The following is a 25961-nucleotide window of genomic DNA, read 5'->3' on the forward strand; positions in this document are numbered from 1 at the left end:
AAGAGCCCCAGGAGGAAAATCCAGTTTCCTTGGCAACTCCTGGCTGGCTTCACAAACACCAGTCAGTCCAGTACCACCCAAGTTGCCCAGACTGACAAAATGACTTATTACTGAACAGAAAACGGGTGCCACCCTATCTGTGTGAATTGTGGCTATATGGGCAAATGGACTCTTTAAAAACCCTACCAGGAAGCCCGGTGCACTCCTTTAATCCCAGCACTCAGGAGACAAAAGAAGGCAGATGGATCTCTGTGAGTTCAAGGCCAGCCTGGTCTATTACATCAGAGTTCTAGGGCAGCAAGGCTATATACAGAGAAACCCTGACTCAACAACTTATTGTACATAATCCGACTGAGAAAAGGGTCTAACTCCTTCATCTGTACCCGGAGGTCAGCACGCAATGACCATGACCTCTATCCATTTCCTGGCACCTTGTGTACAAATCAAGACTGACAAGAGTGGCTGTCTCTGGGGCTTCCATTTAGCTCAGCACCTCCAGTTCACTCAGCCTACCAACTGTGTGCTTCTACCCTTCTGACCTCTCCTGTGCTTGGACTACTCTTCCTTTCTCTGCTATGACTGGACTCAACTCTGCAGCACCCCCCCCCCCCATCCATAGGCAGAGGCCGTATTCCACAGCAGCAGCTTCCTCTCTGCAGCTGGTTTGGGTCCATTAGCATCTGTACGGCCCTCCTTATACTATCAGCTTCCTTCTGATATCCAGGACCTCTGCATCAGCCTTTTGTATCTGTTGTCATCTGTAGATAGATTCACTGTGTGACCCCCTCGGCTGGCCTGTCTTCCAGTCCATCAGGCCTCTTGCCCGACGGACATAGGGCTAATAAAGCTGACAAGCTCCTGCTACGACTAGAGCTCCCCACCACCCCACCACGGTTAAGATTATGGTCCTCTCTCGTGCTTGGCTCTCTGTCAAGAGGCTAAAGAGTAAGATGGTGGGGAACTTCCCACACCCTCCCCACTTGAAAAGCTGTAACTGGCAAACTTTGTTTTGAGACGACTGAGGGAGTGAAGGCTTTCCTTCTTACTATATATGGCAGCTGTCGCTCCTTCTGGAACTGTTCTAGACCTGAAGGCATGCTCTTTCCCCTCAGCTTTCCCTCCCCCCTTGTCCTCTCCGAGGGCCCATTGTGAGTATCCTAATTGCTGTTTCACTTCAAGGCCTGATGTGCAGTCACGGTTGTGAAGCACTTGCTCCTTTGTGTCCTTCTCTCCTAGAAAAACCCATCCTGAAGAATTTCATGTCAGCTTTCCCAACCCTGCATTTTTTGTTCTAGCATCTGGAATGATGAGAGTTCGCATTAGTAAAGATTAGATTAAGATGGGAGAGGTGGCTCAGAGCTTAGAAACACTGATTTGCAGAGGCGTGGGTTTGGTTCCCAGCACCAACATTGGAGGCTTACACCTGCCTGTATAAGAATTTCAGGCATTTTGGCTAGTTTCCTTTATCTGTACAAAAGTTTAAGGAATTTTATGCACAAATTTCATTTTTATTTATCTATAAAATAATCAATCTTTAAAAAAAAAAAAAAGAATCCTTGTTCACCTCTGCCAGATTACCAAGGAAAATGGGATCATCTGGAAAACTGCTGCCAGAAAAATGGCAGTGCCTTGGAAATTAACTCAGTCATCGTGGAACAACACAAGCATTCTGGCTGTGATTCTGACATAGTGTGTTTAGGACAAAATCTTTAAGGCAAAGGAGTAATAAATGTCAATACCTCAACTAGAGTCACAGTGCCATATGTCTATCTTGACTAATTTTGAAGTAATGTTGTCTAAAGCACCAATCTTAATTCTTGGACTCGGAGAACATAGAAACCTCAACGTTCCCAGTAACTAATTTACCTTAAAAAACTCAGAAAACACATGAAAAGGAGCTGAGTTTTGGGCAAAACCTGGTAACAAATGCATCTAGTAATGCCTGTCTCCTAAGGACAAAGGAAGCAAGGGCCCTGTGAGCAGACAGTAGGTATCACAGAAACAGCATTGATTTGTAGCTAAAAGTACTAGACTGGACCAAAAGACTGGCAAGATGGACAAGAAATAAAGCAAGTCAGTTAGTGGCAGACTAAGAGGAACGAGAGACAGGGGCTGGAGATCCTGTACAGTTAATTGCATAGACGCTTTTGCAGAGAACCCTGCCTGGTTCCTAACAGCCCACAATTGCCCATGAGTCCAGCTCCAGAGGATCTGCTGCCCTCTTCTGGCCTCCAAGAGTACTGTACACATGTGCGCATACACACAGATACATCTACACACATAATTGAAAATCATTTTTTTAATTAAAAAAAATCACAAAGATTTAAAACAGAAAGTTGACCCATGGGAGAGGCAAAATACTTAGAAATTAAATTCCTGACAACGGTAAAATGAATGTATGACTGAGAGCAAATGGTTGATGTACAACAGGCAGAAGGGGAAGAAAGGAGAAAAAAACAGGCCTCCTCCAGGGGAAATATTAAAGTTAACCAAACGCTTTATAGAATTTTGCTTCACTAAATGAAAAACGTGTTCTTTTTATTGTATTTGTCCAAGTTACAGAAATGTATTGAAGAAATCAAGTCATCTTCTGTTAGGATAGGGCCACAATAGAAAGAGCTGAAAATAGAGTTTACAGTGCCAAGTGTCCTAATTCTAAACAAACTAATTCCTATCTGAATGCATCGGGCATTAACGACCTTAGACTGATTTTTCCTTAGGGTGCCTACACAAATGTGTTTTCTCTTTCTTTTGAACACCTTTCCCAAGATACTATGTGGGAAGGGTAAGAAGATGATGTCATAGCAACAGACTAAAAACTAGTCTGAAATGTAACATGAAGTTTAAAAGATTGGGACCTACTGTCCGCTACTTCTGGGATGCTCAGGTCACCCAAAGGAGAACAAAGATGTCACCAATGAATGCAAGTGACAACTACACACTAAAGAGTGAATGACAATGATGATCACTCCTGCAAAGCTGAAGCTGACTTTCAATTCTTGATTCTCCTGCCTCCCCCTCCTCCTGAGCACTAGGCTTAATGGCATGTGTCAGTGTCATTAGAAATTGTTGCTGATTCTGGAAAACAAGGTAGAACAGCAAGTATATTAAAGTCTATTCACAAAGATGGAACTCCTCCCCCCTCCACCCCAGACAGGGTTTCTCTGTGTAGCCCTGGCTGTCCTGGAACTCACTCTGTAGACCAGGAAGGCCTTGAACTCAGAGAGCCACCTGTCTCTGCCTCCTGAATGTTGGGATTAAAGGTGTACCCCCACCAAGCCAAGCTCAATTCTAATTTTTAACACCCCCAAATATGATCATCAGATCTTCAGCGCTATAACTTGTTCAAGAATGCCTGGAGTAAACAAAGAAAACCAGAACTCCCCTTGAAACCGTGTGGATTAGAAACAATTAACACCTGTTGGTATGCACCGCTCTTCGGTGATCGTTGATCAGAGTTGATTTCTGTGTGTAGGGTGCTCATTGTCCCAATGAACGATTTCTATTCCATCTATTACTGATGGGATTTCTGAACCCACAGATAAAACTCTGATCACAAGTAGGTTCCTAGCTGCTACTGTGATGGACAATAACTCAAACATCATTCCCCAAGTGGATGGGTAATAAAGACGATGAAAGTCTACAGACAAATGTAGAAATGACTAGAAACTCATCACTCATTTCTAGAATGATCTTCTTTCAAGCTGCTCAAAAGCTGTAAGTGGGCTGGAGTTGCTTCCTGGAACCCGCCTTTCTTCAGTCCTTTACCATTTTTCCGGTGTTTTTATGAGTCAGCGAGCAATCCATTCCATATGCAGAAAACACACTACTTCCGGCGTTGAGAGACTTCCTGAATAATAAACCTGGTCTGTTGGTCTGTATGAGGACATGTTAAACTAGGAATGTCACTCATATTCAGAGATGATATGGAGCCAACCATGCCGCTTTCAAGGTAAGGTTCCTTAAAAACAGAAGTTAAAATCAACCAGGTTAAAAACCTCAAGTTCTTAACATAGTGCGAACTCCCATACAAAATTATATTTTAGCTAAAAGTAAAATTAAGTAATCTCAGTAAGAAATTTTCGTTTTCGCCTTAACTTTAAGATACAAGTTTTTAAACAAGTATCATAGGGCATATAATAACAATACTGTAAAAATAATTTCTTGAAATGAATAAAAATCTTTTGCAAGGACTTTTTAATCTCCTTGCATCCTAGGTTCACTGAATAGTCTGTGCATCAGAACTTCTTACACTAGAAACCATTCGGGAAGAGCCTGAAGTTAAGTCTAACAGGCCAGTTGGACAAACATTTTTGTCTTGTATGGTGTCTGCCTGTGCACCGTGAGTGTGCCTGTGCACCATGAGTGTGCCAGCACCATGGAGGTCAGAGCAGGTGTGCCTTAGGTGCCCCGCAGTGGAGTTACCAGACAGTTGTGAGCTGCCGTGTGGGTGCTGGGAATCCAGCCCCGGTTCTCTTAGCTTCCGAGCCATTTCTCCAGCCCCTTGACAAGCACAGACTATTTCAACTCAAACTTTCCAAGTTAGTTTCTTAAATATTTAAATAGAACGTGAGCTGGGAGGCAAATGTGTGATTCACTACATGGGATGTCTCAAAGTAAATGGTGTTAAAATAGTAGCAGCTCATGGCGTGTCTTCACTGCCTCACAAGGCCACCCTCAGATAAATGACAAGGACACTGTCCCGTGGAAATGATCTCTAATAACACTGTATACTGTACCTTCGCAGGGCGTGTGCAGTCTGGCTAACCAGCTGGTGGCCCGGGCTTCATTTAAAGGGACGTCTTCGTGGTTCCCGGGGAGTGGTCGGGTGATGTACAGCCCCCTATCTGTGTAGTCACCAACATTCAACGACTGCTGATGTCCAGTGCCCCCAAGACAACACCATCAAGTGCTGACAGAAAGGGGATGAGTCTAGGTTTTGGAAGAATATGATTCTTCTTTACCTTGCTGGGTAAGTTAGGTCCTCCTTTAATCCCACACGGCTAACTCTATTTCAGCTTTATACCAAAGTCAACATAAAACTTTACACCTTGGTCCACCATTTAAAAAAAGAAAGGAAAAAAAACAGTCTCTGGTCAGAAGAGGATGCCTGACCTTTTCTAGCAGAGTGTTATCTATTGCTCAACACAGGCTGACAAAGTGGGATCAGAATTCCACCAGAGGGCAGATAACCAAGGGCAATGTCGGTACTTCCCACAGAGATTCGACTCTAGTCAGTGCTTAGGAAAAGTAGCCAGCGAGCTGTCACATGTCACTCAGCATTGTCTCATCTGGCAAAAGTGTTCTAACACCAAAGCAAGAACTAACAAGTCATTGTCCTGGTAAATCATTATCCAAGAATCCAACAGCCAACATCAACACTTTACTCAGCTATGAGTCAAAATTGTTTCTTCTCCCTCATCTTCTGCTCCTGCAATGGTCTTTGACCAATTCAGTACCTCCCGCTTCTACCTGGAAAACTCGAAAGTGTAGCATAGCCACTGTACTTGGTTCTTGCTATCCTGAACGTTTTAAGGATTTAAAACTATATACACTTTTGTGTTCATGTATAGGTCAGTAGATAACTTTTGGGAACTCGGATGGGTTGACGGGCTTGATAGCAGGAACCGTTTCCCTGCTAGGCCATCTTGCTAGTCCTACTTCAGGATTCAGATGGAGACACGGCAAACCACTCATTCAGCATGCATGAGGCTCCCACCACTAGCACCACGAGTAATAAATGAGCATCTGGTTTTTTTTTCTTTCATGTACATGGTTGTTGAGATGCATGTGTGAATGTGCACCCATGCATGCCTGGTGCCACAGAAGAGAACGTCAGATCTCCTGGAACTGGAGAGTCTGTGGATGGTTATAAGCTGCTAAGCAGGTGCTGAGAACCAAACTCAGGTTTTCTGCCAGAGCAGCAAGTGCTTTAACCACTGAGTCATCTCTCCTACCTACCCTAGCCATTCATAATAATAATGTAGTACAAATTTTTAGCTATTTCAAATTATAAAATAATATTCCCCTCTACCCTAGCCAAGAGCACCTTTCATAATAATAATGTAGTACAAATTTTTAGCTATTTCAAATTATAAAATAATATTCCTAGGCCAGAGAGATGGCTCAGTGTTATACAAGCAAAAGCACAAGCAATTGCTACACAAACGTGAGTTCTCATCCTCAGTACCAACATAAACGTGCCCGTTCAGTGGGATCACTGGAGCTTGCTAGTCACCAATACAGCTCCAGGCTCAGTGAAAAGACCCTGTCCCCTGGAAATAAGGCAGGTAGTGACAGGGCCTTGTACCCACCCCAACCCCTTCCATCCCCACAACCCCCACCCCAGTCCTCACACGAATAATCCGCAGAGAAGCTTGGCTGGCCCGGGAGCCAGGCTGCTGATTCTATTTAGTTTGCACATCATAATTTTGGCTGGAAAATTTGCTGTGTATCCATCTCCTCCTTGAAAAATAGGATAATAGGGCTGGAGAGATGGCTCAGAGGTTAAGAGCACTGGCTGCTCTTCCAGAGGTCCCGAGTTCAATTCCCAGCACCCACGTGGTGGCTCACAATCATCTGTAATGGGATCAGATGCCCTCTTCTGGTGTGTCTGAAGACAGTGACAATGTACTCACATACGTAAAATAAATAAATCTTTTTAAAAAATAGGATAATAAGTACCTCCAGCAAAAACTGTTGAGACACAAATGACCATGTAAAGGGCACAGAGGCTGGCATATTTTAAGTGGTACATTTAAGTATTACCTACTTTTTTTTTGGCACTCAGTTTTTACATTGTTTTATAAATGTATACAACTAATATATTACCTATGGTTTAAAATACATTTGAGGTTTTCCTATGATAACCAGTATTTATCCAACAGGTACATATAAGCCAACTGTGTACAGACACAGCAGGTCCTCAATAGTGCTGTATAAATAGCGACAGCCTTACCCATCATTAAGTGAGAAGACAAACTCCATGAGAAACTGTAGCATTTAGTGATAGAGATGAGCCTGGAACAGCCCTAAGGGCAAGCCGGACCTACAGGAAGGGAAGCAGGCTACATTGTTCATTCCATAAATACTTTTCCTGGCCAGGCTCTGTGTTAGGCCCTGGGGATAAGCAACAACTCACTTGTACCACAAACTGACTTGTAGTCTGTGGGCTAAAGGGCACTTACACCACAGACAAGTTCTTCCATCTCAGGTTTTGCAATATGGGAATGGGACCCAGGGCTCCAAGCATTGTAGGCAAATTCTCACACTGAGCGCCCCAGCCCAGGAGCCCAGTTCTGAAATGAAGAATGAGACAGGTTTGCCTTCCATTCACCACTTGGTCACCGCAGCTGTCAAACAGAGAAATAATGGTGCATACGAATAACTCAGTAACTTTTCATGTGACGGAGGTTATTTAAAATCTACTCAGTTGGGTGTAGATTATATTAAGGAAATTGTTTCTATATTTCTTGATACAAATGGTATGATTTATAAATTTGTTGTCACTATTATTGGGATAGATTTTGTTCATAGTTCCAAAATTCTTCCCAAAGGCCAGTAAGGAGATTCTCTCTTTCCTTTTTCCTTTCATCTACCATCAACTACCCACAAATCTCAAAGCCTTGAAGTGCTTGAATAAGAACATAAGTGGTAGCAAGAGTTATTCGCACAGAAGTATTCACTCTGGAAAACAATTTGCAACTTTCTCTTCTGCATTTGCCTCCCCCCCCCCCCAACGGCAATGTCCTCAGGCAAAGAAAGAGACCCTTTGGTAAATACCAACTAACAAAACTCAGCCAACCTTTCTTTCTTCCAAAGACATAAAATTAGAATTATCTGATCGGTAAGTTCCCATATGCTAATTTACCCACAGGCACACGCTTCCAATGTCCCTCCATCTGCCAAATCCTTCTACTCTCTCACTATACAAGCAAGACTCTTATCACCCTCGAAAATCAGTTTTTGAATTGTTATGGCTACCTAAATCATTAAATGGTATCTTTATAGTCTAATCTTATGCTGGATATAATAGTGAATGTGTTTAGAATACTTAATCCCTAATTTAAAAGTTATGCACAACTAGCCACAGTACAGAAAATCTACCATTCCTGTGAAATGCTCTGTGAAACCCCAACCCTCCTAGCTGGGTGTAGGAGGGGACACTTTTGATCCCAGCACTCAGGAAGCAGAAGTAGGTAGGTCTCTAGAGTTCAGAGATATCCTGATCTACATAAATCCAGTCAGTGAAACATAGTGAGACCCTATCTAAAAGGGATCGGGGGAGACACACTCTAGCAAAATCTTAACAGCCTGCTGTTTGTTTTGTTTAATTTTCTTAGTTTGGTGTTGGGGGAAAAATCATTTCACATGTTTGCCTTTAGTGAGGAACGGTACTTAAATACAGAGAGGGAGCCTTTGAGTAACAGCATCCAGTACCTTAGTGCCCATCCTAGCTGGATCAACTTCTGAATCATGTTATATAACAGGCACTTATGAGTAAGAGTCACTAGGCTTTTTAAACTATTAAACACCCAAAGGGATTAGCTGCAATCCTATGAACTTTTAAGGCCACACTCATTTGCTGACCAACTTTGTGACCAACACCCTTATTTTCATAAAAGAAACAACAATTTAAAGCAAACATTCTACACAGTGGTGCATGCAAATCAAACGCGTGTGCTAAAAAAAAAAAAAAAAAAAAAAAAAAAACTGAACAATCTACGCTTATGCAAGAAGTTACCCTTGAAAATGAACTGATATAAAACATGTATGAACATCTGGCATTGTCCTAGCAAACACCCAGCAAGCGGCACATTTAACTAGTTTCTGATTTTCTAAGTTTAAACTCAAACTCAATGGTTAAAAAGCTATATAAATGATTGTGTGTATTCTATATGTAAATGCACATATACTGAGAGTACAAAATAGGCTGGTATGTTACTGTACCCAGGGGAAGGTGACTTTGTAATAGGCAAGACAACTTGCTAAAAGTTACAGTATTACTACTTATTTGCTCTTATCTCTGCATACCAATTCAACAGAACCGCTACACTGCGAGCGAGAATTGTAACAAGAAGTCAGATGATCCCGGGAGAACTTGCCCTGCAGGAATAGCTAAACACTTAAGCACGTGGACAATGGGCCGCTTTATTTGCATGGCCGCAGTAACCTGGGGACTGACCGGTTTAAAGGCGAAATCGCATTCCCACTAACAATCATCACCTGGAAAACATACGCTGAAAAACGTAACCATTCAAGTCACTACGCAAAGTTTCTCTCTCTCTTTTTTTTTTTTTTTGCCTTTTTCTATTAGAAGAAAAAAAAAAATACCCTAGCCGTTCAAGCAAAGATGCGAGAGCAATCGCCTCGGCCTCGCAGCCGGAAAGAAGAGGAGACCGAGAACCCAGCCAGCCGGCTTCGTCTCGGGAGCACGCGCAGACACCCCGAGACCGCCCCAACCGCAGAGGAGCCTCGGAGCCCCCGGCCTGAGCCCGCCGCTTCCCGCCCGCGCCGACCCGGGCCGCGGCGCGCGGAGAGACGCACCGCCGCGCTGCGCTGCGCTCCGCTCCCGCCAGACGCGGCCCGCGGCCCGCCGGGGCTCCGACTCCGAAAGAGGGAAGGAAGAAAAACCAATAACAAAACCTGGCTTCTCGTTCCCTCCGGAAACCGCGGGCCGGCAGGAAGTGACGAAGGAGAGGTCGTCCGGTCCGCTGGGTCTCGGCCGGAGCTCCCCGCCCGACTCCCGGAACAGCCCGAGCGGAGCGGCGCGGCGCGGCGGCCTCCGCACCTCAGCAGCCGCCGAGCGCCCGCCCGCGCGCGGCCGCGTCACCGCCCCGCCCCCGGCCCCGCCCCGCCCCGGCCTGGCCCAGCCGCGGGCTGCGGAGCTGATCCCGGCCTGAGCTCCGCGGGCGGAGCGAGCGGGGCGGCTGCAGCGAGCCGAGGGTCGCCGGGGTGCGGGAGGCCGCGGAATCGCCGGCGGGAACGTGCAACCGCCCGTCGCGGGAGGACTGTCCTGCATGCCACCTGGAGCAGATTGCACAGGCTCGGGGACGCGGCTGGAGGAGGCCAGGTTTGGGCTTCGGATCTGTGTGCCGCCTCTGCCCCTCCGTTCCCGGGGCCCTCGTGGCCTTGGGATCATACAGCCACCATTGTCACCTGTTACAGAGTTGCAGTGCACCCCAAGGCAGGATAGGTGCAAAAAGAAAAAAAAAAAAATTACTCGAATGTGGACTGCACAGTCCACAGGCCTCAGCTGTGCTCCTTTCTTCTAGGAAAGGGTGAAAGCCTGCGAGCTTCTTCCCTTCTGTTTTGGGACCTCAAACTTCGCAGTGCTTCAGAAAGTCAGGAGGAAGAATCTTCTCCTCCCGGTGTTTGGGGTTTTGTTGTTACAAATTATATTTAGGCTGAATTTCCGTGAGAAAATAACAAAGTTCCACATGAGAGGCAGAAATAACATTCCAAGCGAGGTGGCAGGTAATGCTCAGTTCTAGAACGGAGTGGATGGACCAACTTTAAAACTTGATGATGTCTCACGATTACCTGAAAAGGCTTTTGTCACCTAAAAGTAGGTCAGCCTTAAACTAAATCCGGATGGATGCGTTTTTGATGGCATTACCTCTTAATACTCATGTTTACCTGCAGCTTAAATCAGCTCATTGTAAGCTAGCATCTTCCTAATGCAATAATAGTTTAAACATTACATCACAGGACAGTTGAGGGAAAGAGTCAGTTTTCCCAAAAGAGCCTGGAATGTCACTCGAAACATCTATCTGGGAGCATTAACTTGCCTGAAATGAACCCCTGGACGTTTTGCTTTAGACTGAACAGGAAGGGCACGTATCCACATACTTGGTTAGAGTACACAAAGTGCGTGGGAGGAGGGGTTAAAGTACCATGTCTGCACTGTGACTCTTAACTTACAAAGCATGGCATCGACTAGCAGGAGAGCCCTAGCTTCAGTGCAAATCCTTTACAACAGTGAGTCTAAGATAACTCACACATCCCAGGACCTGTGGAGTATCAATGTTAGTGCATACTGTGGATGGCTTTATAATATCTGTTGTATACCTGTTAACATTTTGCCACCCTGGGTCAGCAGTGGTTAAAAAAGCTTTTTGTAAATATGATTAAAGAGTAACACAGTAGGAAGCGATCAGCTCTGAGTAAAAGTACATTATTCATAACACATGGGCAGCGTTTTGTCAAAAGTGGTGGCAGGAAATGAACTGGGTGCAGATCCACTTGGCATTAGGAAACATTGTGTTAATTTCTCAGGTAAATAAGTGACATTCACTCCTCATCCTAGTGGCCCCTGCCTTATCGATCACTGATTCTTTCCTAATTGGCTAACTGGAAGTTCTGAGGACTGTGACTGTTAATGCTTCATAGTTGCTGTCCTCTATAACATACCCAGGCAGACATATGTTTTCCCAAACATGATTGGGATGATTACCATTTTAGGATCTTGGCATTTATAATGGTCTAAAATGCCACAAATTAAAAGCAATTTTAGTGTTTGGTTTTCCAGAAGTTTCTGTCTAAAATAGACTGACTAGTATAAGTCAAAATATTCAGAGAATCCCTGGAATTGAACTTTTAAAAGTAAGATTTGAGCGTGTGACTCTGTCACCTGTTCTTCCCACTCAACAAAACGCCCATGGCTCTGGTAGGAGTTAGGTCTACCCTAAAGTTTTAAGTCTTCTATAGTTAAATTCTGTTTATTGTTTCTTGACCAAAATATTTTTACAAGACCAATGCCAGACACCAATACGTGTAGACTGCCTAAAACACTTCTGAATTGCTCTCAGACAACCTCCTTATGTCAACACAGGGAAGAACTTTGTCCTTCGGGGAAAATTCAGTTCTGTTTGATAACACCTGTGATTATCACCCCTGCTTTCTGTGGGAATGACCAAAGGATGCATGATTATGAATACATAACAAAGTAACTTTTTAATCTCATCACTTTTTTTTTTTTTTAAGCCAAATTCAGTAAACAGCTTGGTCCAGCTGCAGATGTGCAGGCATGTTGGGAGGCACGTGAAGAGCAGCTAGTGTTCTCATGTTATTTTCTCGGTTGATGTCATGAGGGAGACCACTCTCAGGATCCCGGCGGTTGTTGGGTCTATGTTTTGAAGGGTCCTGTTGTTTTCATCTGAATGACAGCTATAGTTTGGAAACTGCAGCAGCCTTTCAAATTCAGTTCTTTTCTTTTAATCAATTAGTTTATTTTTTATAAAATATTATTATAGCTCACAAAATTTGTTACATAGTAATATATGATGAATACACATTTTTTTTTCTTTTTTCTTTTAAGAAGGACTGAGGCTTCCACATTTTGGCCTTCCTTCTTTTTGAAAATTCAGTTCTTTTAGCAAATTTTTTTCTTACATTTTAACATTTGTGTAAGAACTATAATATTTTAAAATAAAAAACGGGGAAAATAATTGTGTTTTGTACCTTTATGACCTAAAGCTAGAGTCAGTATACCTTTTCCTAAAAGAGCTAAACTGACAATATTTTTTTAGACTCTATAAATACCAAGGAAAATTGAAGCGCATGGTTTTGGGGGTCATAGTGTAGTGATTTAGGAACTGTAGGCTAGCCTAGGGTAAACAGCATGCTTCGTGTATGTATGACCTGAGTTTGAAACCCCCACCCAGCACCCATAGATTCATGCAAAGAATGAATGGCATGCATCTATCTTAAAATATAAAATTATTCTTAGCTCTAGGCCATACAACAGTTAGTGACCATGGCTTAGCCAACCCCACCTTCTTTCTTACAGATCCCATGGCCGGAAGTTATGGTGTGATGGCAGATGACGGGTCTATTGATTACACAGTCCATGAAGCCTGGAACGAAGCTACCAATGTTTACTTGATAGTTATCCTTGTTAGCTTTGGTCTCTTCATGTACGCCAAGAGGTAAATAGGGGTATCTAAGATACTGCTCATTGAAGCGGTTTTGTTGTTGTTTTGTTTTAGCTGAATTAAATGCATAAAAATATTCAGAATCTTGTTCCCGGACTAAGAGGCGCTGTCCATGTTGGTGCTGGTGACTGAGGTTTGATTTGGAAATCCCATATTCTGTTCTGGGTAACAGACTCATTGCTCTAAAATACCTGACTCTCTAACAGTGTTTGTACACTGTCCCTTGGAATGAGCACACTTTAAAGTATTTTTCACCCAAGTGTCTGAAATACACAAGGACTTTGATGCCCATGTAGTTAGCAAACCTCTCATCACCCGTTTGACCTTTCCCTTGTTTCTTGTGCATGGCCCTTGTATTAATTTGCATCCTATTGCTTTGATCAAGACCAAGATGGAAAGAAGTGTTTCGGCTTACAGCCTACAGACCCTGAGGCAGTTGGGACAGGAACGCAAGACAGGAACCTCGAGGTGGAAACTGAAGCAGAGACTACGGAGGAACACTGCTTACGGCTTGTTCTCCAAGATTTGTCTAGTTTGCTGTCTTATGCAACCTGAGACCAGGGTTATCTCATATCCATCATGGATCGGGGAAATGCCCCACAGACTTACCTTCCTCCACTGTCTGTCTTCCCAGATGGCCCCAGCTATATATAAGTTGACAAGAAACCAGCACACTACTTCTCTGTTCTTTGTTTATAAAAAATACCAGTCCCTTGGGAATAAGAAATGGGTCTTTTATTTTTGTATCATTGATGCGCCACTGGGTCCAAATTCTTAAGACACATTTTTTGTGCCTTAGTTCTAGTGTACCTTAATTTAAATACTGTTTTAACTCTTCCTGGCTTCTTTTCTGCCCAGTCCAGCAAAACAGTAATAGGATTAATTATGATGATGGTGGTGGTAATGATAACGTGGGGGAGGTTGGGAGGAAGATGATGGTGACGGCCAGGGTGTATTTGAAAGAGGAAAATCAATATTCTGTTTGTAGGTATATACTTCGGGACATTCTCTACAGGTTAAAAAAGGTCATTAAGTAATTTATAATAATTAGTATTCCAGAAATAGTTTCTGTTTGGTCTTGGATGTCACTCACTTGTGCCTTGCCCTTGTTGCTGTGTAACTCTCAGTGGCTGGCCTGTGGGCGTGGCGTGGGTGGAAGAAGGCGCCACATGTCATCACGGATCCACATGCATGTGACAACTTTTCTCTCAAAAGAGCTACCGCCTCCTTCCCACTTCTCTTTTAAAAGCAGAGATGCATGCTCTTGTTTCTAAAACAATATCCCTTGAAACGGTGTCATTAAAGAACATTTTTTATTCATGAATTTTCCAACCTAAGGTCTGCTCACATCAGGATATTCCCCGCTTCAGTGATTTGTCTCTATTTGGGTATCATGACAGGAAGAAAAATGCATGCTCTCTGCTCTCTTTTTTGTATACTGTTTTCATTTACCCCTAGGAGCTGAAGGGAATCACAAGGAAATGATCTCATTTTGTGGCCCCTTCCTTTCTTATTTAAGATTTATTTATTATTATATTTATATGAATACACTGTAGCTGTTTTCAGACACACCAGAAGAGGGCATTGGCTCTCATACAGGTGGTAGTAAGCCACTGTGTGGTTGCTGGGATTTGAACTCAGGACTTCTGGAAAAGCAGTCAGTGCTCTTAACCGCTGAGCCATCTCTCCAGCCTTTATGCACCCCCCCACTTCCTGTATGGCGCTATAGCTTTACACAAAGAACTTTATATATGTTAGTGAAAATTAGAGTACTTTACAAGAAAGTTTTGGTTCATACTTTTAGTGGATTACGAGATAATCATATATGTATTAAAACAAACCTACTTTGTTTTGTGTTTTAGGAACAAAAGGAAAATTATGAGGATATTCAGTGTGCCTCCTGCAGATGAAATGTTGTCAGAGCCCAGTTTTTATGACACAATGAACAGGATTCGCTTGAGACAACAGGTGGAGACGCATCCCGTCTGTAAGTGTGCTCTGTGCCACGCCGCGTCTGTAAATACGCTGAACACAGCTTTTCTATCGCACCTGGTTAAGAAGAGGTTATAAGATGTGGTTGTTTAGAAGAACTCAGATCTTTTCCGACATAGATTTATCCCAGCATTATGGCTGTTAGACCCCTTGCCTTCCTGCTGCCCGAGGCCTCTCTGTTGACTCGAGAGATGATCATACTGTTCTAAGCTTTGCAGTGATGGAGACTGTAATTACCAATCGTTACCCCCATTGCTTCCTCTTCTAATCTTTCCTCCTTTGTACTCACTTGGGATGACATTGGAAGGATCACGCAACGGAACACAAAGTAGCATACGGGTGGCTTTCAGGAACCATGAGATCAAGGCGCACGGCCAGAAGTTCTAGTTGAACAACACTAATACACCCTGTGTCACTAATCACTGTTGGGACAAACAGAAAATCTCCCTAATGTCACATGTACACCAGAAGAAACAAACTTAAAAGCCACATAGGTCCAGAATCAACTGTGTGCATTGAAACCTTTGTGATATTTAAGAGACGAAGGAAGGCGTGGCTTCCGTGGTACATTAAGGAGGAGAAGTAAGATGGTGCTTCTGTTAGAATGCTGCATTCATTCCAACTGTCCACCTGCCAGTTTAGAGTCACAAGGGAGACAGCTCTGGGTGGGTCCCCAGGGAGTTTCTGGATTAGGTTAGCTGGGAAGGTTTAGTCTAAAGGTAGCTTGGCATCATGGCATGGGCTGAAGTCAAGGACAGAGTGAGAAAGGAGAAAGCTGGCCCGGTAGGAGCGTCCGTCTATTTCTGACTGAGGACGCAGTGTGCCTCGCTGCTCGTCAGCGCTGCCATGTTCCCTGCCTTGTGGACTGTATCCTAGAACAGCCAGCTACAAGAAACTCTGCTTTCCTTACATGGCTTTTGCCAGGTATTTGCTGTAGCATCAAAGTGATACATTGTTGTGAGGTCAAGCAAACAGCACTTCTTTCATTGTCTATATATAACCTGAGTATATACATATATGTACATATATGTATAATATATGTACAATGTAAGCGCTCCAAATGATGATATAGGCACAAAGATGTGTGCCAACTTATTGAACTGGCTCACATACCTGTTGATTGCCGTTTGGAATTTCATGTAGAAAGACTGGACAGTTGCTTTTTTGTTTTTCTTTGACATGGTATATTATGGTTTATATTTTATTCTTTTTTCTTTTCATTTTTAAAAATTCTTTCTTGAGAATTTTATTTATGTATAACAATGAAATGGCCAGAAGTTATATTTAAACAATACTAATACATCCTGTGTTACTATCATGAGGCACAGTAATCCTCACTTCATAATTAGAATATTGGGATGGCAGAGTAAGTACTGAAAGTGAGACAGGCTTAGCTTTACTATTATATGGATAATTGATATTACAGAGGCAAGGCAGTCGGCTGAGCAGACAGGGAAAATGGCTGGCACACTGACTCGTCACAGAACAGAGATTTCCATGTCTCCAACTGTGCTTTTAGTTTTTACTTTAGTTTTATTGGATGAATTCTTTAGAGAGGTACAATCTTCTTGGTAGAGATATTACCCCTCACCAAAGTCTACATCCTATTGGCTCCGGACATAGAGCCATATCTAATGTCTGAGGCTCAGGGTTCCCTCTCTTTGATCCATGGGCTCTTTTGTGTAGCAGGCCACCAGACATTTCAGCTCTCAGATGGAGCTCCTAGACAAGCAGGCCCCAGCTGCTAGGGAGGAAAGATCGGCCTTGTGCCTTTTGCCTATCTGTTCTCTGACTAAATAAATGTACCTTCTGCTGAAAATGGACCATAATGATTCATTTCTTAAATTTCATCCTCCTTTTTAAAAAATAAATCATTGGTTTTATTTTTAGATTTATTTTAACTTTCTAAATTGCTCTGACATTTTGACCTTATCATAGTATTGGTGGTCTGGTCTGGCATGTGAACCATTAGATTGTGTTGCTGTGCACGGGGCATCTGTTTGTTATTGTTTTGTTTTAATGTTTTTTTTTTTGTTAGCACCCATACACATGGAGTGTATCACTGTACTATAGTTAATATATCTTCATTCATATTAACTATAATTGCTAATTATGGTTATGGTTACAGTTACAAAGGGAACTTGGAAATGAAGCCATCAACCCTTTCTGTCTCTATAGTCTGTAAGCGACCTTCAACTTCTGAGCTTTTTGTTAATCGGCGTGCCTCGACTTCCCTCTGTGATAGATGTAGACTAAGTAGACCCTTCTTACTGAGTCATTTTGTTCCTAGTGCTTGTCACAGCAATAGGAAGGCATAGCAAGACAATCCCAGAACCCTGCACACTGCTGCCCCACATCTTCACTGGTCAAAAAGACAGAGTGTCCTGGACTTTTAAACCACATCCTCCTTGTCACTTTTTGTAGGGAACATAGGAGTTAACTTAGCTTCACGTCTTTTAAAAGTCCTCTTGGGTCTTACTTGAAGTGTTGAGGAGAGGCTGAGGAATGGCAGAACCCACCCAAAGGTAGGGCAAGATGAATCTTCTACTCTCAGAAACCAAGGGCTTCTCTTTCCAAATAGAGCAATCCTGGGCGATGGAGCATCTCCCAGACTGTGAGAAACAGTCTCCTGTACTTCAGAGTAAGAACAGTGGAGTCTTCAGAGTAGCAAAAGCCAGACATACCTGTTTTCAGTTTGCAGAAACTGGGAGCCAGCCTGTACAGAAGGCAAAAGTCGTGTGGTTCCTATTTGGCACAAAACGGTGGCTTGTGTGTCCTTTGTTGCTGCTCTTTGCCCTTTTAATTCTCATTGGCTGAGCTCTTTAGAGAAGCACAATGTTCCTAGTGCCGTAGTATTACGCTTTACCTCACTTCCCTACCAGATTGGTTCCAGGCACAGCCTTATCTAATGAATATCTCCTCTTTTTGGATACGGGCTTAGTCAAGTAGCAGTCTCCTTGTAACTGTCAACGCTACCCTCCAAGGTGCAAGGCACCAGCTAGGAAAGGTAGATGTCTGTGCCTCCTGCTTATCCTGATTCTCTGGTGATATCTGCACACCCCTGAGACTGAAAATGTACCGTGACTAGTTTCTCTTACTATGTATCTCCCATTCCTCTCCGACTCCCATAACTCTCCCTTAATACCTCCTCCTACAGCCTCAAGTTCTCCTCTGAAATGCACAACCCAACAAACCCTGCTGAGTTCAGTTACCGCTAACAGTATGTGCACCCTTGGTTATGGCTGTCCATTAGAACATAGGTAGCCTTCCAGTGGCCAGACTCTCAAAGAATGCTTCTCCTCAGCCAACCGGCTATTAGCTGCGGCAACTCTTCGGTGAATGGAAAGACCTTGAGAGCGCCTGCCCCATGTGTGCTTGAATTTTAGTTGACTTGATCTTGTGTACCTTCCGGGCAGATAAGCCCTGCCACTATGAGTTCATGAGTTCAACAGCCGTGTTATTTCCAGAAGTCAGTATCGTGTAGTAGCGCTTCTGCCCACCCTCTGTGTCTTTGGCTCTTTCTGTCTTCTCTTCTGTGATGTTCTCTGAGCCTTGGAAGCGATGGAAAGTGTGTTGTTTGATAAAGATGTCTTATTTAGGGGCCAAAGAGACAGCTCAGTGGCTATGAGCACTGTCTGCTCTCTCTCTCTCTGGAAGACTCAGGCTTGATTCCCAGGACCGTGGTGTTTCATAGCCATCTTTACCTCCAGTTTCAGGGGATCCACTTTCTTCTTTTGGACTCAGGCACACATAGTTTTCACACACACACACACACACACACACACACACACACACACAGAGAGAGAGAGAGAGAGAGAGGGAGAGGGAGAGAGGGAGGGAGGGAGGGATGGAGGGGGGAGAGAGAGAGAGAGAGAGAGAGAGAGAGAGAGAGAGAGAGAGAGAGAGAGAATACCTGTGCATATTAAATAAATAAATACTCAAGATGTCCCATTTAAGCACTAGTTACTTATTCTCAGTTCTTTGAGCAGTTATGAGTTCCTTCACATACTGCGGCCTACTGCCACGTGAAGATTCTGTAACCAAGGCAGACTATCAACATAAATTGTTAGAAGGCAACATGACACTCTGACCAGTTAGCAAAACCAAAATCAGGTCCTATCTTAGGGCCTTTGGTCTCCTCAGCTATGGGCTTTTGACCAGGTTTACAGTGCCAAGCATGAAATAGACACCTGTCAAGTAGACCTCAAATCCAACCAGAAAGTGGTTGGCTACCTCATACTAGTCAGGCCACTATTGCAGCAGTGAGTACATCTTGCCTGGCATGTCAGTATTTTAGTATGCAGGGTTCAACACGGGATAAAGCCATTTATGTCTTTTCTGCCCCCGCAACATGAATAGTATTTTCAAGCACTGTGAAAGCTAGCTAGTCAGGAAATTTTTTTCTAGTCAGTTTGAGATTTATCTCTGTATCTTACAGCCTGAGAGTAGTCTTTTAGCAATTGAGTCTTGCCAAGGGCATCAGCAACAGCCTGTGCTTTGGACACATCTGGGGCCAATTACCCAGAGCAGGATATCCAATGCCCTACACTGCAGGTTTTGTTTAATAATTCGTGTGTTCTGGGGACATCAGTGTCCTCCTGTGCAGGGTCCCTCTGTTCAAACTTTTCATTTTCTTTTTTACAATTGTATTTTAAAATTATCTTATTAACTAATGTGTTTTTCTAAGACTATTTTACATTTCCTGTGGTAGTTTGAATATGCTTGGCTCAGGAAGTGGCACTATGAGGAGGTGTGGCCTTGTTTGAAAAAGTGTGTCACTGGTGGATCAGCTTTAGATCCTCATCCTAGTTGCATGAAAGCCAGTCTTCTCCTGTTTGCCTCTGGAACAAGATGTAGAGTTCTCAGCTCCTCCTGCACCATGTCTGTCTGGACACTGTCATGCTTCCCACCATGAAGATAATGGACTGAACCTGTGAGCCAGGCCCTGCTAAATGTTGTCCTTATAGGAGTTGCCTTGGTCATGGTGTCTGTTCACAGCAGTAAACCCTGACTAAGACAATCCCTAGTGTTGGTCAGCCACCACTACCCCTTCTGACCCCCATTGTTCTGCTCCCTACTTCTCTGCCTCTGTCCATCCGTGTTCTGCTCCAGTCATATTTGCGGTTAGATTGTGAGATACGAGGTTTCCGCGCAGCTTTTCATATTCTCTTCCTTTATGTTAGGCCTTCCGTCCCGTCTCTCCCTCCTCTCAGCCCCTCTTAATGCTGCTCCTAATGCATCGTCCCCAGAAGAGACTTTGTGGTTTGCTGCCTCTGCCTGTGTTCAAAGCTAAACACACAAGGGACAACACCTGAAACTGGACTCCACATATGACAGTGAACATGTGACATTTCTCTTACTGCGCCTGAGTCCCCTCACTAAATATAATAATTTTTTCCCGTATTTGTCCGTTTCCCTGGAGATTTCATGGTTTTATTTCTCCTCACTATGAACACGCAGTCTTGTAAGTGTCCCACATGTTGATGGACATGTGGGTAGATGCTGTTTCATAGCTATTCTCAGTGAGCATGCATGGGCTAGTGTGTCTGTAGCAGGCTGCGATGTCCTTTGGGTGCGTGCCCAGAAGAGCTGAAGCTGGGTCGCATGACAATTCTATTTCTAGCTTCTTTGGGAGTGCTGGCAACAGTTGACACTCCCACCAACTGTGGAAGAGTCATTGGACCACATCCACTTGTCATTTGTAACCCTGATGGTGGCCACTCTGACTTGGGCAACACAGAATCTTAAAGTAATTTAGATGTGCACATTTTAAAGCCTTTACTAGCTACCTGTAATTCTTTTTATGAATTCTGCTCAGTGCCGTACCTTGTTTTTACATTGGATTATTGATTTTCTTCATGTTTTCTTTTCTATGTTCTTCTCGTGTTTTAGCCACTAATCCTGTCAGATGAATAAATAGCAAATGTTTACTCAGGATCTGTGGGCTGCCTCTGCACCTGATTGGCAGTTTCCTTTGCTGTATAAAAGTCTTACGAGGCCACATTTGTCCACTGTTGATCTTTCCTGTGCTGTAGGAGTCTGATTTGGAACTGTCATCTGTGTCTGTGAGCTGAAACACACCCCCCTTTCCTCTAGCAGTTTCAGGGCATCATGCTTTATGTCAAGGGCCTTGAAGTTCAGTTTTGTGCAGGATGGGAATTAAGGAACTAGTTTTACTAGTCTACATGTTGAAAGCTAGTTTTCTCAGCACTGTTTGATTAAAATGTTTTTTTTTTTTTTTAACCCTGCTATCTTAGGTAGGGTTGCCATTGCTTTGAAGAGACACCATAACCGAAGCAATTCTTGTAAGGAACAACATTTACCTGGGGCTGGCTTACTAGTTCCAAGGTTTAGTTCATTATCATCATGGTGGGAAGCATGGCATTGTCCTGTCAGACATGGTACTGCAGGAGCTGAGAGCTCTACAGCTTGTTCCAAAGACAAACAGAAGACAGGCTTCCTGGCATCTAGGAGGAGGGTCTCAAAGCTAACCAACAAGGCCACACCCATTCCAACAAGGCCACACCTTCTAATAGTGCCACTCCCTGGGCCAAGCATATTCAAATCACCAAAGCTTTTGTATGTTTTTTGCATTATTGCCAAAAATTCAGTGGTTGTAGGTGTGTGGACTCAGTTCTATTCCCTACGTCTATGCATCTGGGTTTTTTTGTTTTATTTTGTTTGTTTTTGTTTTTGCCAGTATAGCATGCTGTTTTTACTACTATGACCTTAGTTTAATTTGAAACTAGATATGGTAATATACTCTATGGTATTCTTTTTTGTACTCCTAACATGTAGGGCATAAGACTCTGTATTTAACCTAAGTAGCATAAACAAGAATAATGTTTCTCTTGCCTAGAAAAAACTTAAAGGAAGACGTTGCAAGTTTTAAAGCTAAATAGTTGAATGACATCACAAATCTTTTTAGCTCATCATCTCCAGGGTCGCCGTAAGACAGTTTTCTTTACTAAATAGTTTTTAGTAAGAAGAATTGTGTATTTGTTTTGGCTTCTAGTTACTAGTGGTGACTTTTATGTTCCTTAAGTCTGTAGGCTTCTAAGTTAAATACAGTAAAAAAAAAAAAAAAAAAAAAAAAAAAAAAAAAAAGTGTTAATATGAAAGTGCCGAAATTTAGTTATTATTAAGAACTCAGTCCTTTGGGAGTCATCCCTGCCCACCTCCTCCCACAAGGCTCAGCGGTCATCGAGGAAGATTAGAGCCAGGGGTTAAAGAAGAACTGCAAACTAGTGTTTTCCAGCTGTACAGGATGCTAAACACATGAGCTCACAGTGACTGTGGCTGCTTGAACAAGATCAAGCCAGTCAGAACCCCAGGCTGGATGGGTAAAGGATGCACGAAGCTCTGGCAGAGGGGACGATGACAGTTCCTGGTTGCTGAGGTAGAGTTAGTGTCTTTCAGGAAAATGGCCCCTGGTAGGTTACCTATGGTTCAGTGGGTGGCCCCACGACCATGCTCATACTGAAAGCACTAGTTGGGCCTTGTGAGTTTAAAAAAAGAAAAGAAAACGGAAAATGGGCAATGACAGGATTCTGGGAGAAGATGCTGTGGAAAAACAGAAGCTGTGATCAGAATGCATTGCATGCATATGTATATATGTACGTATGTATATATGTAAGTCTCAAAGTATAAATAAATATAGTTTTAAAACGTAGGAAGAAAGAAGAAAATTAAAATTTTTGATAGCTTATTCAGTTCTTATATTTTAAATTTCAGAATGATTCTAATATTTAAATAATTATATATATGTATATTATATATACATAGTGTTAAAAATAGAAGATCTTAGAATATTATTAACTTCCTGTAGAGAAAAACAGATATTTAATTCTAATTTGTTACCAAGCATTGTGATTTAATGTGACTTAAAGACATTATTGTGTAATTACTTTATGCTTCATCTTTCTTGTCATTATTTTTCATAGCAAGAAAATACGAGTATCAGCCGCCACAAAGCCAGGCTGACAGTGTGCAGCTCTCGTTGGAATGAAACTTCAGACTGAGCAGCAGAAGTGATTGTGAAGCAGTATGAGAAACAAGTTCTTCATCCGCCTGCTAAATCAGGAACCTCGTTTAGAAAACTCGGCAGTTAAGCTCACCCTACTTGTGCCTCTCCTCCAAGCCTCCTTTTGTTGCTTTTTCCAGGACTTTCTGCACGAGGCAAAAATGCTTAGAAGGGAAATGCTCTGTGACTAGAGATGAGGACTTTCCCTTCTGAGGTTCAACGGTGTCTCTAGGATACAGTGAAAAATACAAGCATGTCTTTGGAAGCAAGAATCCTAGAGTTAATGTGACTTTAGAGTAATTTTACAGAGTTAAAACATGAGACTCTAGCTGTTGGGTAGTTTGCTCTTAGGACGTGGTCTGTGACGGTATTTAACGTTGGTAACAGACGAATATGTGCCGCTTCCATGTTTGTTCCCTGGCTCTTTGAGTGACCTTTACTTCAGGACTTGTATGACACACCAAGGACCTTGTAGTCTACATCGAGGAACATATCCCATCTGCTATTTGTAGATACTTACCGAATCTGGGTTTGTCTCCCTTTAATTGTATTCCCAAAAGTTGTTATTTTGTTTGTGATCCGAGATTTTCCTTGCCTCCATAGGGGTCCTTGAAGCTATGCTGTTAGACAAGGAGACATCTCTGTCTTGCTGTTGGCCCCTTACTTTCCCATGGTTTCCCTGTCGCTGTTGACACTTACAGCAGTGTCTTCTGTTGCTTAAAGCTTTGCTGGAAACCCAGCTGCCATGCATCATTGTGTACTTTACAGTGGGAAACCTAGTGTTCTGTGTTTATTCATGTAGAAGCTGGTTGGAACTCAAACTGAAAGACACAGTCCTTGAATATAAGAGCCTCTAGAGAAACCAGACCAGAGGGAGCCAGCACAGGAGGACACATGTCACAATCTGCTTTAAGTGTTAGAGTGAACAGACGATCCCTGAATGATGAACCTATAAGGCAGACGGCCTGCAGCCTTAGAAAGCAAGCACCGGAAAGACAGCCCTTGCTGAGCAGCCTTCAGCTGGGGCCCACCACAACATTATAGTTTGATTCCTGCCGATCTGATTGTCCAGTAGAACAAAAGTCAATACTCCAGCAGATGTTCGCAGAACCAAGGGACTGTGCACCATGCTGTTCTTTGTGGCCTAGATAAAGCAAGTAGCAAGAATCAGAAGAACAGGAGAATGAGACCCATGTTAAAGAGGAAAAGCAGTTAATATGAATGGGGTTATGAAATGTCCCATACATGAAATCAACAGCAGGGACCTAAAAGCAGCTGCCACTAGCATTGTAGGGTTATGTTAGAGCAACAGCCCAGGAATTTAAAATATCTAGTGATATTAGTGAGTGCACTCTTCAGAGGTACTAGCATTAACTTCAGGTCTGGGACAGAAGCAGTCTCAACCCCTGTCTGCACACGTGCATACACCATACATGTGCACACACAGATACAGAAGATTAGAGACGTGGTTTCTTTTAAAAATTCCAAGTTAAATAAATTTAAAAAAAAAAGAAAACCCAGAGGTTCTTGAATGCTCAGGGGCCCAGATATGTAGGTACATGGAAGATTCTGGAACATGATCTGGGACCAGATAGACTTCTGTCTAAATATCAGTGATCGTGTCCGGACAAGCGTTGTGTCTCACAGTTCACCTTGAGAAACTATAAACCGGTATTAACTAATCTGGGAAGGCTCAAGAGACACTGATCACACAAGAGTGGTTTTTGTTGTTTGTATATTTTCTTAATGTATATGATTTATGTGAAAAACATTACTAGGATACAGGCCATAGGACAGAGAAATATGCCATAATTAAAAAGAGAGATGTTCTTTACTTTGAATAACATAGGTAACAGAACTATGTTTATAAACCACACCAAACACTGAGCCATCTCAGCCTTCCCTTCTGGCCTGTTTCCATTCCTTTTTGTCAGATATCGCTTCCTTGCACCAGGAGCCACCAATGGCCACACTGCACTGGTAGTCTGGTAGATTTTCATGATCCTCCCTGCCTTCCATTAGGATCTCTCAGTTCTCTCCATCCTGTGCAGTCTGCTTAGTGAAGCTTCCCCTCCCACCCCAACTCCGTGAACCGGCAAATCCACCTCTTGGTGCAGATTCAGAGTCCCCCAGCCCTTTTATTCCTATATTTCCAGGCTTATCTTTGTCCCATTTCAGCCTGTTTTCAGGAATTTCTCCACTGCCTTAAGACTGTGGTTCTTGGTGCAGACATAATCACTCTAACATGCTTCCACAACCCATCGGCCCTTTTTCCTCAGCCATCTTCCTTTCTTTCTGCCACTTGCCAACCGGCAGAAGCTCTTCATCAAGGCTACCTCAGTCACCATCCTTGCCTAGGCTTCAGAGAGGATAGGAGGAATCATGAACAAAGTCAATGCCCAGCAAAGACAAGACTTGAGAGCAACACCAAGAAACACCTCACAACTTCAGACGCCTAGACTGCAGAAACATAAACAGCCAAGATCATTTGCCTCCATCAGAACCCAGTTGGCCCTGAGGAATGCAATATAGCTGAAGCACAAGACAGGGGTTTCAAAATAACAATTATGAATATGGTCAAGAACCTTACAGAGGATGTGAATAAATGCCTCAGTGCAGACTGAAAACACAAACAGTTGAACGAAATAATGAAAACCGTTTAAGACATGAAAGTAGAAATAGAACCACTGCCATAGGGTTTCTATTACTGTGATTAAAAAATTGATAAAAGCAACTTGGGGAGAAAAAATTGGTTTATATACCACAGTTCATCAAGGGGAACCAAGGAGCAAGAGGCCATGGAGCAATGCTGCTGACAGGCTTGTTTCTCTTGGTTTGCCCAACCTGCTTATAACAAGGACCACCATCTGAGAGATCACACCACCCACGTTGGGCTGGGCACTCCCATGTCAATTACTAGTTTAAAAAAATCCCCTAGAGGCTTACCTACAAACCAATCTTATGGAAACATTTTCTCAGTTAAGACTTCTTCCTATAATCATGATAGCTTG

At 43.1% G+C, this 25961-nt stretch overlaps 2 protein-coding genes across 3 annotated transcripts in view; one reads left to right on the top strand and one right to left on the bottom strand.

Annotated features, from left to right (window-relative positions):
* SLC20A2 (solute carrier family 20 member 2) overlaps positions 1–9796 on the bottom strand; it is an 82832-nt gene extending 73036 nt beyond the window's left edge. The window contains exon 1 of one of the 2 annotated variants that reach the window (XM_080929019.1): positions 9646–9796. The gene's annotated coding sequence lies outside the window, so the exon portion shown is untranslated. Of the gene's footprint in view, positions 1–9546 lie in introns of both variants that reach the window. The other variant, XM_080929020.1, reaches the window with a different exon arrangement.
* Positions 9797–9868: 72 nt separating this feature from the next.
* On the top strand, positions 9869–23689 carry SMIM19 (small integral membrane protein 19). Its single transcript, XM_080929022.1, has 4 exons — positions 9869–10072; positions 12791–12929; positions 14798–14922; positions 22871–23689. The coding sequence occupies exons 2-4, from the start codon at positions 12796–12798 to the stop codon at positions 22933–22935; spliced, it is 324 nt and encodes a 107-aa protein (XP_080785148.1). The 5' UTR covers positions 9869–10072; positions 12791–12795; the 3' UTR covers positions 22936–23689.
* Positions 23690–25961: the final 2272 nt, after the last annotated feature.

Source organism: Micromys minutus, assembly GCF_963924665.1.
Source record: "Micromys minutus genome assembly, chromosome: 14".
Taxonomy (NCBI): Eukaryota; Metazoa; Chordata; class Mammalia; order Rodentia; family Muridae; genus Micromys; species Micromys minutus.

Excerpts from the sequence above, each read along its gene's own strand:
- SMIM19 (XM_080929022.1), top strand. The coding sequence starts at position 12,796 with ATGGCCGGAAGTTATGGTGTGATGGCAGATGACGGGTCTATTGATTAC. Across the intron at positions 12,930-14,797 it reads CTCTTCATGTACGCCAAGAG|GAACAAAAGGAAAATTATGA; the intron begins GTAAATAGGGGT and ends TTTGTGTTTTAG. Across the intron at positions 14,923-22,870 it reads GGTGGAGACGCATCCCGTCT|CAAGAAAATACGAGTATCAG; the intron begins GTAAGTGTGCTC and ends TATTTTTCATAG.